Source organism: Chiloscyllium punctatum, chromosome 16 (assembly GCF_047496795.1).
Source record: "Chiloscyllium punctatum isolate Juve2018m chromosome 16, sChiPun1.3, whole genome shotgun sequence".
NCBI classification, from domain to species: Eukaryota; Metazoa; Chordata; class Chondrichthyes; order Orectolobiformes; family Hemiscylliidae; genus Chiloscyllium; species Chiloscyllium punctatum.
This window is the reverse complement of record NC_092754.1, coordinates 2,819,829-2,834,599: the sequence shown is the minus strand read 5'-3', so window position 1 is coordinate 2,834,599 and position 14,771 is coordinate 2,819,829. Positions and strand designations below refer to the sequence as shown.

The following is a 14,771-nucleotide window of genomic DNA, read 5'->3' as shown; positions in this document are numbered from 1 at the left end:
AGGAGATACAAAGTGACCAGTTCACAATGATAACATATGACATATAAGTTAAGAGCAACAGTTTACAGTAACTGATGGAAGAAGAGAGCTGGCTTTCTTCATGTTTCAAATACTTTCTAATGTGAGAAACATACTACATTTGCTTCTAGAGGGCCAAAGGCCTCTAGGAGAAAGTGAGGACTGCAGATGCTGGAGATCAGAGCTGAAAATGTGTTGCTGGAAAAGCACAGTAGGTCAGGCAGCATCCAAGGAGCAGGAGAATTGACGTTTTGGGCATGAGCCCTTCTTCAGGAATGAGGAAAGTGTGTCCACCAGGCTAAGATAAAAGGTAGGGAGGAGGGACTTAGGGAAGGGGCGTTGGAAATGCAATAGGTGGAAGGAGGTCAAGGTGAGGGTGATAGGCCAGAGTGGGGGTGGGGGCGGAGAGGTCAGGAAGAAGATTGCAGGTTAGGAAGGCAGTGCTGAGTTTGCATATCCTCACATATCCTACGAACTGGTCCTCACTCTAAACAACTTCTCTTTCCAATCCTCCCACTTCCTCCAAACCAAAGGAGTAGCCATGGGCACCCACATGGGCCCCAGCTATGCCTGCCTCTTCATAGGATATGTGGAACAGTCCATCTTCCGCAGCTACACTGGCACCACACTCCACCTTTTCCTCCGCTACATCAATGACTGTATCGGCGCTGCCTCGTGCTCCCACGAGGAGGTTGAACAGTTCATCCACTTTACCAACACCTTCCACCCCGACCTCAAATTCACCTGGACCGTCTCAGACTCCTCCCTCCCCTTCCTAGACCTTTCCATTTCTATCTCGGGCAACCTAATCAACACGGACATTTACTATAAACCGACGGACTCCCACAGCTACCTAGACTACACCTCCTCCCACCCTGCCCCCTGTAAAAACGCCATCCCATATTCCCAATTCCTTCGTCTCCGCCACATCTGCTCCCAGGAGGACCAGTTCCAATACCGTACAACCCAGATGGCCTCCTTCTTCAAAGACCGCAATTTCCCCCCAGATGTGATTGACGATGCCCTCCACCGCATCTCCTCCACTTCCCGCTCCTCCGCCCTGGAGCCCCGCCCCTCCAACCACCACTAGGACAGAAGCCCACTGGTCCTCACCTACCACCCCACCAACCTCCATATACAGCGTATCATCCGCCGTCATTTCCGACACCTCCAAACGGACCCCACCACCAGGTATATATTTCCCTCCCCTCCCCTATCAGCGTTCCAAAAAGACCACTCCCTCCGTGACTCCCTGGTCAGGTACACACCCCTCACCAACCCAACCTCCACTCCCGGCACCTTCCCCTGCAACCACAAGAAATGCAAAACTTGCGCCCACACCTCCCCCCTTACTTCCTCTAAGGCCCCAAGGGATCCTTCCATATCCGCCACAAATTCACCTGCACCTCCACACACATCATTTATTGCATCCACTGCACCCGATGTGGCCTCCTCTATATTGGGGAGACAGGCCGCCTACTTGCGGAACGTTTCAGAGAACACCTCTGGGACACCCGGACCAACCAACCAACCACCCCGTGGCTCAACACTTCAACTCCCCCTCCCACTCCACCAAGGACATGCAGGTCCTTGGACTCCTCCATCGCCAGACCATAGCAACACGACGGTTGGAAGAAGAACGCTTCATCTTCCGCCTAGGAACCCTCCAACCACAAGGGATGAACTCAGATTTCTCCAGTTTCCTCATTTCCCCTCCCTCCACCTTGTCTCAGTCAAATCCCTCAAACTCAGCACCGCCTTCCTAACCTGCAATCTTCTTCCTGACCTCTCTGCCTCCGGCCTATCACCCTCACCTTGACCTCCTTCCACCTATCGCATTTCCAACGCCCCTCCCCCATGTCCCTCCTCCCTACCTTTTATCTTAGCCTGCTGGACACACTTTCCTCATTCCTGAAGGGCTGATGCCCGAAATGTCGATTCTCCTGCTCCTTGGATGCTGCCTGACCTGCTATGCTTTTCCAGCAACACATTTTCAGTCCAAAGGTTTCTGGCAATATCATTCCCACTTATAAGCTGTTCAACTATCCAGCAGCCAATCACATAGTTGCTGGTGCTATGGATCAGACCAGCCCACCTAAAACTATATTAAGAAGGTAGCCTAGATTCTAAGTTTTTCTTATTTCACAGGTAAAGGTTATGTGTTCCTGATGCAATTCAGTTGGTCAAACTGCTTGACATTAAGCAAAATACAATTTATTCAAAAACTATAGTTAAAATACAACAATAAAAAGAGGAACGTGGAATAATTTAACTCTATTGGGCAACTTAAAATAGACTATTTTACGACTAAATCATAACTGTTCCAATATAGCAACATGCCATAATACACCCTTGGCAAAAAGGCAAATTCAGAGAAATAGATTGTCTTATTTACAATCCTCTCAGCTAGAAAGAGGTATATGCAGCAGCTAACCCTGCTGAGACCCCAGCAATAACTGGATCTGTGACAGCTTGATGACACCCACTCAGGCTGCTCTATTGTTTTGACCAAAAACTCACAGGTTGTTTATCTTCTTATAGATTGCTTGGTACCTGTCCCCCAATCCCTCTCTTTTAAAATAAATCAGGACAAAATAAACTATTTAAGTCACAGCATCATCACACTAACAGGGTAATGATTTTTATCATCAACAACTTGGTCATCACGCCACAAACCAATAAAGGTAAAGTTGCCACAGTCCTACCGAACCATAGGGCTGCTGTCTCATTAGAAAGAGATGACTGGTGGTGTTTAACCTGAGTGTCACTACACCTCAGGTGGGGTGAGGTTGAGAAAGTGAGTGCTTCATGGTAGCCTCAGTCATCGTGGGAATTAAATCCACAAAGCTAGTGTCACTCTGTGTTGCCAACTGAGCTAACCATCCTCCCTAGTCAGCAATCCTCAGTCAAGGAGGCAGAAACCCTACTATATGGCACTGTACCGCGTTAATCTCAAACCTGCACCACATGCCATCAGATTACACAGCAAATACACTGCATGTACAACAAGCAAACAAGCATGTCTCAAAGTCTTAGGGGAGTAGCCCTCACCGAAGTCCATGGAGGCATCCAACACAGACCTTCATGCTCATAATCCATCACAAATCTAATGCATTGGCTCCCAGTGTGCTGTTCATCACCTTGCCCCAGATACTGATGACTACTTCACTTAAGGCAAATACTTTAAGGCCAGGAAAAGTGGCAGTGAAGCCCTTTGGTCCTGGATGACTCCAGGGGTATTTATGCTCAGACCCAGAGCGGGGAAGGCAAAGTGGAGGTGGAGAGCCCAGCCACCTCTTGAGAGGAGACTTCTGAGTGGCCTGTGTGTGGTTCCTCCTCTGACTGGGTGCCTCATGGCATTGCCCTCGCTCCTTGTGATGAAGAGGCATCTGGAGTGCTCACCAGTTTCCCTGTCCCCATATCTTTGATCCTGAGGTGAATGGCTGGGGCAATGGAGTGCAGTTATGTGTACCCTCTCCAGCTGTCCCTGCTGGTGCTGGATCCTGCTCTCCATGGCACTGCCAACATATTTGAGGTAGCTGGGTCTCCATAGTGTAGGTATGAGGCTGATGAGGGCATTTCCTGCAACATCCTTGCCAGCTACTCCTGTGCTTTGTCGTGCATTCTGCCAAAGTCCCTGATTGCAAGCTCGACAGGGTTCTCTCCCGAGCTAAGCGGGTGCCTGGTATCCAGAAGTCTTCTGAGTGTCTGCGGGTCTGGGTGTTACTTCCTTAGCAACTATAGAGTGGTCACAGTGAAGTCCTCTCTAGATCATGCTCTTAAACATAGTTCAACACCTGGTGTTGATACCGAGGTAGCAGTATCTGAGTTGGTGGGGTGAAGGAGGCAGCTTTGCTGATGCTTCCGCAGAGGCATTGGAACTCTCTTGCTGGGAAGTTGAGGAGATCCTTTCTGGTGAACAAACCCATTTCTCTGCCAGGACCATCCTGCTGACATCTACAGGATGTGACAGAGAAGGTGTCTTGATTGATGGTTAGAAGTTGTGTACAATGAATGACTCTGATCGTGGGATTAATGTCAGAGTTGCTGTGAGATGAAGAAAAGTATTTACTTGGTTTGTGGGACATGGATATTTTGGCTCTCCTGTGAGGAACATAATTTTCTCTTTGAAGAGGATGAGGAGCCTGATGTTGGGCATCCATCTATCCTGGCTCTTTCTGTGTTGCTATGGACTGTTCTCTCCTATAAAGCAGTGAGGTCAAAATGGCTGACACAGTTGTTAGTGCTTGTGCAGGTGGATGAAAAATGGAGAGTTGTCATGGATGACTGAGTAGACAATGCAGATGGAGTGTTAATGGTGTGGAGGGTTGGAGGGAAACAAAATGAACGATTGCAGATGTTGCATGCAAATGTGAGAGTTGTTAAGCATCAGCCTTGGTGGGAGGCGGGTGCAGGAACAGAGACAGAGTATAAGGTGGCAGAGAGATGAGTGTGGCATATATCTTGGCAGAATAAGTCAGTTAATGACATCCTTCCACCAAGTTGTAGAAACAGCACTGTACTGGGTGGTGACACAGGACCATGGCCTTCTCTGCTAGATATCTGGGAAGAGAAGATCCTACTCTGGACCACCTTCTATATCAGGATCTCCAGGTCCTGTTGGAGAACCACAGTGCCATTTACCCCTTCTCTGACATCATCAGAAGGACTGTCCATCACCAGTCAGGGCAGCTTAGAATGCCAGTGCTGTCCTGGTGTTTCGCAGCCTTTTACAAATGGCCTAGTCACCAGGGATACCATTGCCCAGCAGATATCCCGTGAGTGCAACTTCTTCCAGGAACTGCATGTGGTGGAACGGAGCCAGAATCAAGTAAGAAGAGTACCGTAGAAGTTCTGGGATTTACATATTAATGAATTGAAACCTGCAACCCATTCCAAAAGATGAAAGACTTAACAGCAATCCAGCTTTGTTCAATATATCGTACCAATTACATGACAGAGTGGTCTTGTGCTATAAATTCTGTGTCTTATGGTCCTGCCCACTAGCTACTTGATGATGGAGTAGCACTCCGAAAGCTTGTACTTTCCAAATAAACCTGTTGGACTATAACCTGACGTTGTGTGATTTTTAACTTTGTCCACCCTGTCCAACACCAGCACCTCCAAATCATGAATACTACAGAGGCAATGTAGGTAGTTCATGAGATGAGCTTGTCAGGTGAAGCAAGAAATTTGCGAGATTGCACGATAGAAACCCTCCATGGAACCTGACGAAGCTTAACCAAAAATTAAAGATTCGGCCCATGGTATTTAATGCTAACACGATGGATGCCATTTCAAATCTAAAACTATAGACCTAGATTTTTATATGTTTAGACAATGTCACATCATAGTGTGAAGGTTACATTATGTACTCATTGAGCAAATGAAGAATTAAATTTTAATTACTTAACCACTGAATTGAAGTATATACAACTTAATTGTTTAATTGCAAATGCCTTTTTAATGGTAATAAAACATCCATAGCTTTATATATAATACTCACTCAACCTCAATGAAGTCTTTTAAGCAATCAGTGATGGCAATCAGCCTGCAGAAAGTGATACCGTATGAAGCATTTATCAGTGTTGCCTTTTTCTTGTATGTTTGACCAATGTCAAAGTTCTAAAAATACAACAGTTTACAACATGACTATTATTTTACATCAAATTGTTTTGTATTGCAAGCTATGACAGACCAGAATAAGATGTTGACTTTCAAGATACAAAATAAAAATCAGGGAAATAATCAAAAATACTACAATTGCTGAATTCTGAAGGAAAACATAAGATGTTAGAAATACAGCAGGTCAGTCTGCATCTGTAAAATAAGGGGATGTTTTTACCTTCTGAATGCGAATATTTTATTAGAAATGGAAAAGGCACTGTTAGAATTGCTTAACAGCATTGAGTGAAACAGGAAACAGTAAAAAGAGAAACAGATCTAATTGTTTTATACAGGGTTATTCTGAGGCCAAATGGAAGTTCCTTAATGAGGCCAATTTATTAATTGTTTTTGATTAGAAGGTTTGGTTGATGAACAAATTTTTGTAAATTTTGTTGTGGAAAAAGCAGCATGAATGGTCTGTCTATTTCAGACACAGTAGGGTGATATGTATGAAGTTTATGAACCCAGCTGAACACTGAAAAACATAGAATCCAGAATAAAATCTGGCTTCACTCATCTCATTTTCTTTTGTTTAGGTAGGTAGTGCTGAGCCTGGAAATTTTCTTTAACATGAGCACAGGCATTTGTTACAGAAAAAACAAACTGTGCTGGCTAAATATAAAAGGCATAGAGAATGATCTTCAAATACACAACCTGTTTCCTGACACCATTTATTACAGAAATTGTTGTGGTTCTGTTCGCCGAGCTGGGAATTTGTGTTGCAGACGTTTCGTCCCCTGTCTAGGTGACATCCTCAGTGCTTGGGAGCCTCCTGTGAAGCACTTCTGTGATGTTTCCTCCGGCATTTATAGTGATTTGTATCTGCCACTTCCAGTTGTCACTTCCAGCTGTCCGCTGCAGTGGCCGGTATATTGGGTCCAGGTCGATGTGTTTGTTGATAGAATCTGTGGATGAGCGCCATGCCCCTAGGAATTCCCTGGCTGTTCTCTGTTTGGCTTGTCCTATATCGACCTGGACCCAATATACCGGCCACTGAAGCGCACAACTGGAACTGACAACCGGAAGCGGCAGATACAAATCACTATGACTCTAAACCTTTCTGCTGAGATGACTGATTCCCTGAACTGCCTTCAACTCCTACAGGCCAGAAATTAATATGCTTCTGAGCTCAGTTCCGGTGTTTTCCAAACAGAATTTTAAAAAAAACTTGCTCAATCCTAGATTCGTCCAAGCTGAAAACAAAGATAACTCTACCTGTCATAAACCTAACAGCACAAACATTTTTCCATTATCTTCCTCGGGGTCTGCAATCACCTAGTTTCTGACAAATTCTGGATTTAGTTCACTGTTCCAGAAGAACTTTCTGACCTTGTATTTGTTAAAATACAGCTGGTGTAGGAGGGAGGGCTTCAGATATATAGATAATTGGGATGCCTTCTGGGGAAGGTGGGACGTGTACAAGAAGGACGGGTTGCAAAAGAACTGGAAGGGGACCAATGTCCTGGGTGGAAGGTTTGCTCGAGTAGTTTGAGAGGGTTTAAACTAGTATGGCGGGGGGTGGGAATCTGAGCTATATACCAGAGGTGAGAGTTGATGCAGATGAGGCAATAGCAAGAGGTATAACCAGCTAGTGGGAAGGATTTTCCTGGGAAGGAACCAAGGGATCAGTTAAAGTGTGTTTGCTTTAACGCAAAGAGTATCAGAAATAAAAGTGATGAACTTAGAGCATGGATCAGTACCTGGTGCTATGATGTTGTGGCCATAACAGAGACATGGGTTTCTCAGGAGCAAGAATGGTTGCTGGATGTTCCAGGGTTTAGAGCATTTAAAAACAATAGGGAGGGGGGAAAAAAGAGGAGGGGTTGTAGCACTACTAATCAGAGAGGGTATCACAGCTACAGAAGCTTCCATTGTCGAGGAAGATCTGCCTATCGAGTCTGTATGGGTGGAAATTAGGAACAGCAAGGGAGCAGTCACCTCGTTAGGGGTTTACTACAGGCCCCCCAATAGCAGCAGGGAGATGGAAGAAAGCATAGATTGGCAAATTTTGGAAAAGTGTGGACGTAGTAGGATTGTTGTAATGGGTGACTTTAACTTTCCCAAATTTGATTGGAACCTCCTTCGAGCAGAAGATTTGAATGGAGCTGTTTTTGTAAGGTGTGTTCAGGAGGGTTTCCTAACTCAGTATGTTGACACACCGATGAGGGGAGAGGCCATTCTAGACTTGGTGCTCAGAAACGAGCCGGGGCAGGTATCAGATCCTGTGGTGGGAGAGCATTTTGGTGATAGTGACCACAACTGCCTCACATTCTACACAGCTATGGAGAAGGAGAGGATTAGGCAAAATGGGAGGAGATTTAATTGGGGAAGAGGAAACTATGATGCGATTAGACATGAGTTAGGAAGCATGGATTGGGAGCAATTGTTCCATGGTAAAGGCACTATAGACATGTGGAGACTGGTTAAGGAACAGTTGTTGCAAGTGATAAATAAATATGTCCCTCTGAGACAGGCAAGAAGTGGTAAGATAAAGGAACCTTGGATGACGAGAGCGGTGGAGTTCTCGTCAAAAGGAAAAAGGTAGCTTATATAAGGTGGAGGAAGTTAGGGTCAAGCTCAGCTCTAGGGGATTACAGGCAGGTGAGCAAGGAGCTCAAAAATGGTCTGAGGAGAGCCAGGAGGGGACACGAGAAAGGCTTGGCAGAACGGATTAGGGAGAACACAAAGGCATTTTACACTTATGTGAGGAATAAGAGAATGGTCAAAGAAAGAGTAGGGCCGATCAAGGATAGCATAGGGAATTTGTGTGTGGAGACTGAGGAGGGAGGGGAAGCCCTAATTGAGGTTTTTGCTTCTGTCTTTATGAAAGAAACGAACTTTGTAGTGAATGAAACCTTTGAAGAGCAGGTGTGCATGCTGGAATGGATAGAGAGAGAAGAAGCTGATGTGCTGAAAATTTTGTCAAACATTAAGATTGACAAGTCACCAGGCCTGGACCAGATTTGTCCTCGGTTGCTTTGGGAAACAAGAAATGCAATTGCTTCGCCACTTGCGAAGATCTTTGCATCCTCGCTCTCCACTGGAGTCGTACCTGAGGACTGGAGAGAGGCAAATGTAATTCCTCTCTTCAAGAAAGGAAATAGGGAAATCCCTGGCAATTACAGACCAGTAAGTCTCGTGTCTGTCATCTGCAAGGTGATAGAAAAGATTCTGAGGGATAGGATTTATGACCATCTGGAAGAACATAGCTTGATTAAATGCAGCCAACACGGCTTTGTGAGGGACAGGTCATGCCTCACAAACCTTATCGAGTTCTTTGAGGATATGACTAGAAAAGTTGATGAGGGTCAAGCAAGGCATTTGATAAGGTTCCCGATGGTAGGCTCATTCAGAAGGTCAGAAGGAATGGGATACAGGGGAACATAGCTGTCTGGATACAGAATTGGCTGGCCAACAGAAGACAGCAAGTGGTAGTAGAAGGAAAATATTCTGCCTGGAAGTCTGTGGTGAGTGGTGTTCCACAGGGCTCTGTCCTTGGACCTCTACTGTTTGTAATTTTTATTAATGACTTCGATGAGGGAAATGAAGGATGGGTCAGCAAGTTTGCAGACGACACAAAGGTTGGAGGTGTCGTTGACAGTATAGAGGGCTGTTGTAGGCTGCAGTGGGACATTGACAGCATGCAGAGATGGGCTGAGAGGTGGCAGATGGAGTTCAACCTGGATAAATGCGAGGTGATGCATTTTGGAAGGTCGAATTTGAAAGCTGAGTATAGGATTAAGGATAGGATTCTTGGCAGTGTGGAGGAACAGAGGGATCTTGGTGTGCAGGTACACAGATCCCTTAAAATGGCCACCCAAGTGGACAGGGTTGTTAAGAAAACATATGGTGTTTTGGCTTTCATTAACAGGGGGATTGAGTTTAAGAGTTGTGAGATCTTGTTGCAGCTCTATAAGACTTTGGTTAGACCGCACTTGGAATACTGCGTCCAGTTCTGGTCGCCCTATTATAGAACAGATGTGGATGCTTTGAAGAGGGTTCAGAGGAGGTTTACCAGGATGCTGCCTAGACTGGAGGGCTTATCTTATGAAGAGAGGTTGACTGAGCTCGGACTTTTTTCATTGAAGAAAAGGAGGAGGAGAGGGAACCTAATTGAGGTATACAAGATAATGAGAGGCATAGATAGAGTCGATAGCCAGAGACTATTTCCCAGGGCAGAAATGACTAACATGAGGGGTCATAGTTTTAAGCTGGTTGGAGGAAAGTATAGAGAGGATGTCAGAGGCGGGTTCTTTACACAGAGAGTTGTGAGAGCATGGAATGCGTTGCCAGAAGCAGTTGTAGAAGCAAGGTCATTTGGGACATTTAAGAGACTACTGGACATGCATATGGTTACAGAAATTTGAGGGTGCATACATGAGGATCAGTGGTCGGCACAACATCGTGGGCTGAAGGGACTGTTCTGTGCTGTACTGTTCTATGTTCTATGTTTTATTAAAAGGTATTCCTTTACCGAAATAACCAACTGTCATCTGTCTAAAACTGAGAACTCAAAATCCAAAAATACTATTAATATTTATAAATTTATACACAAATCATATAATTGTAGTGTATGTACATTATTCCACACACACAACATCATTACTTTATACAATACCAACTAAGTAGGACCACAGGATATTTGTGAAAATCCTGTGAAGAATAACCCTTACTCAGGGTTATAAATGTTTGGAATAGACTCCCAAGCAAACTACTAAGGCCACATTGTCACATTATTATAAATACAACCCAGTGTAAGGATAGAATTAATTATATTTCAGGGATAAAATTGGAGAGCTTGATTCAAGCTTTTTGAATTTGTGATGTTTGTATATTTTTGATTGTGCCCTCTGTAGGCACAGCTGATTCCTGATGAAGGGCTTGTGCCTGAAACGTTGATTCTCCTGCTCCTCGGGTGCTTCCTGACCTATTGTGCTTTTCCAGCATCACACTCTTGATTCTAATAACTGTTTCACAACCCAACACCTTACGCGCCATGATTTTGATCAGCTGTTATTTTGTGAGCTCTTCACTGATACAACATTAACTATTTTAATTAGGAGCTATTCCATGTACCCATTAGACTGTAGCAGAAAACGTTATTTTACTCTAAATATTTTTTCAGTTCATTAATTTTATACTTATTCTCATTAGTTCTACATTCAAATTCCAAGTTAAGCAACCAGCCTTCATCGACATTATCTATGAAAATGAGATGATAAAGAAAAGATTGAACCAGTGAACTTACCAGAGAGAAACAGGAATGCTTGAGAAGTGAAATTAGAAAGGGAAAATCAGCAGGAGGATGCAGACAGGAACAACATTACCAGCAGTGAGGAGACATAAACAAAATGAGCAGGGATTCAAGGGAAAGCAGCCAACACAAACAGGCGAGAAAACCAAGATGAATGGGATTGGAGAAAGAAAAGTGACATTCATTGACTGGATGCTCAGTTAAACTAATTACAATATATTTATTATTTCCTACTAATTGTTAACTATTTCCTTTGGATTACTATAGGATTAAATGCACTGAAGTGGTATTAATTTTTAGAAACTAAAATACATCTTTATCACAGTAGACTTCCTGAAAAAGGCTCAACATTAAATTATCTCAACATTGTGCAGCCCTGCACATAACTGTAAAGAAAAATCAGCTCACTGATATATTTTTTGGCATTAACTTATGATGTGGCAAGTACCCAAACTTCAGTGTTGGGCACCAGCAGTCAGTAAAGGATTGCATGATTCTTCACAGTGAGTGGATACTGTATCAATGGACAGTGGGACCTCAGAATGCAAGGACCTCAGAATTTAGGGTTTATTATAAAACATTTTAAATTTGAGGTACAAATGAAAAGGAAGAATATGATATATATTTGCCCAAGATTCAAGATGATGAATACTATAATGGAATTGACCCAACTTTGTGATCTACAAGTAAATAAAGGAAGTGGCAGTTAGTTTATGCAGCAGCCTCCTTGCCATCAAACATGCAGATTTGAACAAAGGAAACACACCTACAGTTTTCTAAATTAATAACTTGCTCTTTGTGTGTAGGAAGTTAATGAAGCACCATCTTACTTTCTACATTGGCATTAAATAACTTAAAACAATCTGAATCGATCACATGACACCAACCTTGAAGTGAATAACATCGGGCTTGCTGTAGAAAGGGCAGCCTTTGAATTCCCGACCAGCTGCTACTTGTTTTTGGACGATCCCACTTCTTTGCTTCTCCAATTGTCGTGCCAAAATCTCTTGTTCCATTTTACTAGTACCCACTCCTAAACGTTTGCTGACTATTTCATCCTTTGTGATACAGAAATATATCCAATATATGGTAACAAAGTGTTTTAAAAAATAAACCTATATATACCTTTCATCCTAGCCTTTTTACACATTGACACAGTTTCAAAAGAAAAGGCATTTGTTTAAATGTACTGTCAAAAATATTTATTAATTTTTAAAAATGGCCTTATTTCAATCTAGAAGAGTGTGAGATAATGCAGTTGGAAATGGCTGACAAGACATTATGAATGGTAGGACTCTGGAAAGCAATGAATATCAGAGGTTATGTATATTTGATAATTTCATATGCCTTTTCAACCCTGTCACCTGCAATCGTCCGTGCTCATTTATTCCACTTTTTAATTGTATCCTTTATTTTTATTGCTTCTCCTTATTCTCTGCAATTACCACAAATTTATTTTTACTGTAATGGTGATTGTAACATATTAGAGTGATATATAATTCAAAATTTACAATAATGTACTCAATGAGTTCCTCTGAATAAAAAATATCAAAGTAAGTAGCTTTACAGAAGTGTTAATAAGTATGTATTATTATGAGCCACTCTTTGTGTCATGCTCTGATGCATGATCACCACCAATCATTGCTGGAATAAATGTCTTTTATACCTTGCTGGGTGTATGATCATTATCCCAAAGCCCTGGAAATTCAGGCAAATTAAGACTTTCTTCATCTACAAGCTGGTCATTGAAATCCTGTGTGAAATGATTTGGGATTTGTTCTGTGACCGTTTCTTCATCTGATATTTGTGATGGGGATCGCCTTTCTTGCTGCAGGGAAAGAAAGAAACCCATAATGTCTCTGCATTTATAAACATGTCAGATTGAGGAATTGGTCTTTCTGATTGGCTTAATATCAGTGTAAGGATTCAGAATTTTGGAACCAATTTTCCATGAATTAGATCCAAACCTGAGCTTTAAGGAGCTTATCTAAAATCCATTCATGGCTTTAACTAATCTTATGCTGCACTATTAATCTGTTTAAAGAACAAATAGCAGAGTTAGCCTACTTTCTTATATCAAACAAAATTCCTGACTGCACTAATGCACAAGTTCTTTACTTATATTACAGTACCTAAGCAGTTGAATTTTGTTGTTTCCAATCACTTTAATTACACACCTGCAGTGGAATAAAGCATTTAATTTTAAAAACAATATGAAATTTATTAAACATGGTTTGAAAAGAATAAAGGTGTGCATATTACATGAAAATCCAAACTAGAGAATAATTGAAATTGATTGTTGGCTTGCAGGAGCCAGGAACACATCAATAAATATGGAGCAGAGTTGGAGACAACTTTCTTAAGAAGGTGGGTAACCAAACTGCTTAAAAGACCAACTATTATCAGTGAACTACTGCAGATAACTGTGGCAGGCCTGGCCTCATAACCTAACAGCTTTTGTCCAATTCTTAATCAAGTCTGTGGTGCAGGCTTTTTGCTTGGGTTACAAAGTAAAAATATATTCTTATGTCATTCATGTAAAGACAGACCAATGAAATACCAGCAATGAAAATATAAGTGCTGTTTTCTGGTTGCTAACAATCAAGTTTACTTTGCAGCAGAAAGCGGCGGGAGCTGGGCGGACATGAGGTGGGAGCACAGATGCTGTTGGGAAGGTTAGTGTGTGCTATTTAAGCAGGTGCAATGAACCAGATTTGATCAGGGACCTCAAAGTAAATGAGCCATTAGGAAGTAGTGACCATAATATGATAAATTTTAGTCTGCAATTTGAGAGGGAGAAGGGAGAATCGGAAGTGTCAGTATTGCAGTTGAAGAAAGGGAACTATGGAGCTATGAGGGAGGAGCTGGCTAAAGTTCAATAGTTCAGTACCCTAGCAGGGATGGCAGTAGAACAACAATGGCAGGTATTTCTGGATATAATGCAGAAGGTGTAGGATCTGTTCACTCCAAAGAGGAAGAAAGATCCTAAGGGGAGGCTGGGGTGGCCGTGGCTGATGAGGGAAGTTAAGGACTGTATAAAGATAAAAGAGAAGTATAACATAGCAAAGATGAGCGGGTAGCCGGACGACTGGGAAACTTTTAAAAAACAACAGAGGATAACTAAAAAGGTAATACATGGAGAAAAAAATGAGGTATGAAGGCAAATTGGCCAAAAATATAAAGGAGGATAGTAAACACTTTTTTCGGTATATGCAAAGAAGAAAAAAATGATTAAGACTAAAATTGGACCCATGAAGACAGAAACGGATGAATTTATTATGGGGAGCAAGGAAATGGCAGAAGAGTTGAATAGGTACTTTGGATCTGTCTTCACTGGGGAAGACTCGAGCAATCTTCCAGATGTAATAGTGGCTGAAGGACCTAGGGTAATGGCTGAACTGAAGGGAATTTATATTAGGCAGGAAATGGTGTTGGATAGATGGTTAGGTCTGAAGGCTGATAAATCCCCGGGACCTGATGGTCTGCATCCCAGGGTACTTAAGGAGGTGACTCTAGAAATCGTGGACACATTGGTAATCATTTTCCAATGTTCTATCGATTGGGGATCAGTTCCTGCAGATTGGAGGGTGGCTAATGTTGTCTCCTTTTCAAGAAAGGAGGGAGAAAGAAAACAGGGAATTATAGACCGGTTAGCCTGATGTCAGTGGTGGGAAAGATGCTGGAGTCAATTATAAATCATGAAATTAAGACTCATTTGGATAGCAGTAACAGGATAGGCCAAAGTCAGCATGGAGTTACGAAGGGGAAATCGTGCTTTACTCATCCTCTGGAATTTTTTGAGGATGTAACTATGAAGATGGACAAGGGAGAG

The 14,771-nt window shown here is 42.7% G+C and overlaps 1 protein-coding gene across 3 annotated transcripts in view; it reads right to left on the bottom strand.

Moving 5' to 3' along the window:
• cfap74 (cilia and flagella associated protein 74) overlaps positions 1-14,771 on the bottom strand; it is a 203,653-nt gene that overhangs the window by 108,411 nt on the left and 80,471 nt on the right. For all 3 annotated transcript variants that reach the window (XM_072585989.1, XM_072585990.1, XM_072585991.1), the window contains exons 12-14: positions 12,606-12,767; positions 11,827-11,997; positions 5,525-5,643 (exon numbers count right to left, since the gene is read on the bottom strand). In XM_072585989.1, coding sequence (XP_072442090.1) covers positions 5,525-5,643; positions 11,827-11,997; positions 12,606-12,767 — 452 coding nt within the window. The remainder of the gene's footprint in view (positions 1-5,524; positions 5,644-11,826; positions 11,998-12,605; positions 12,768-14,771) is intronic.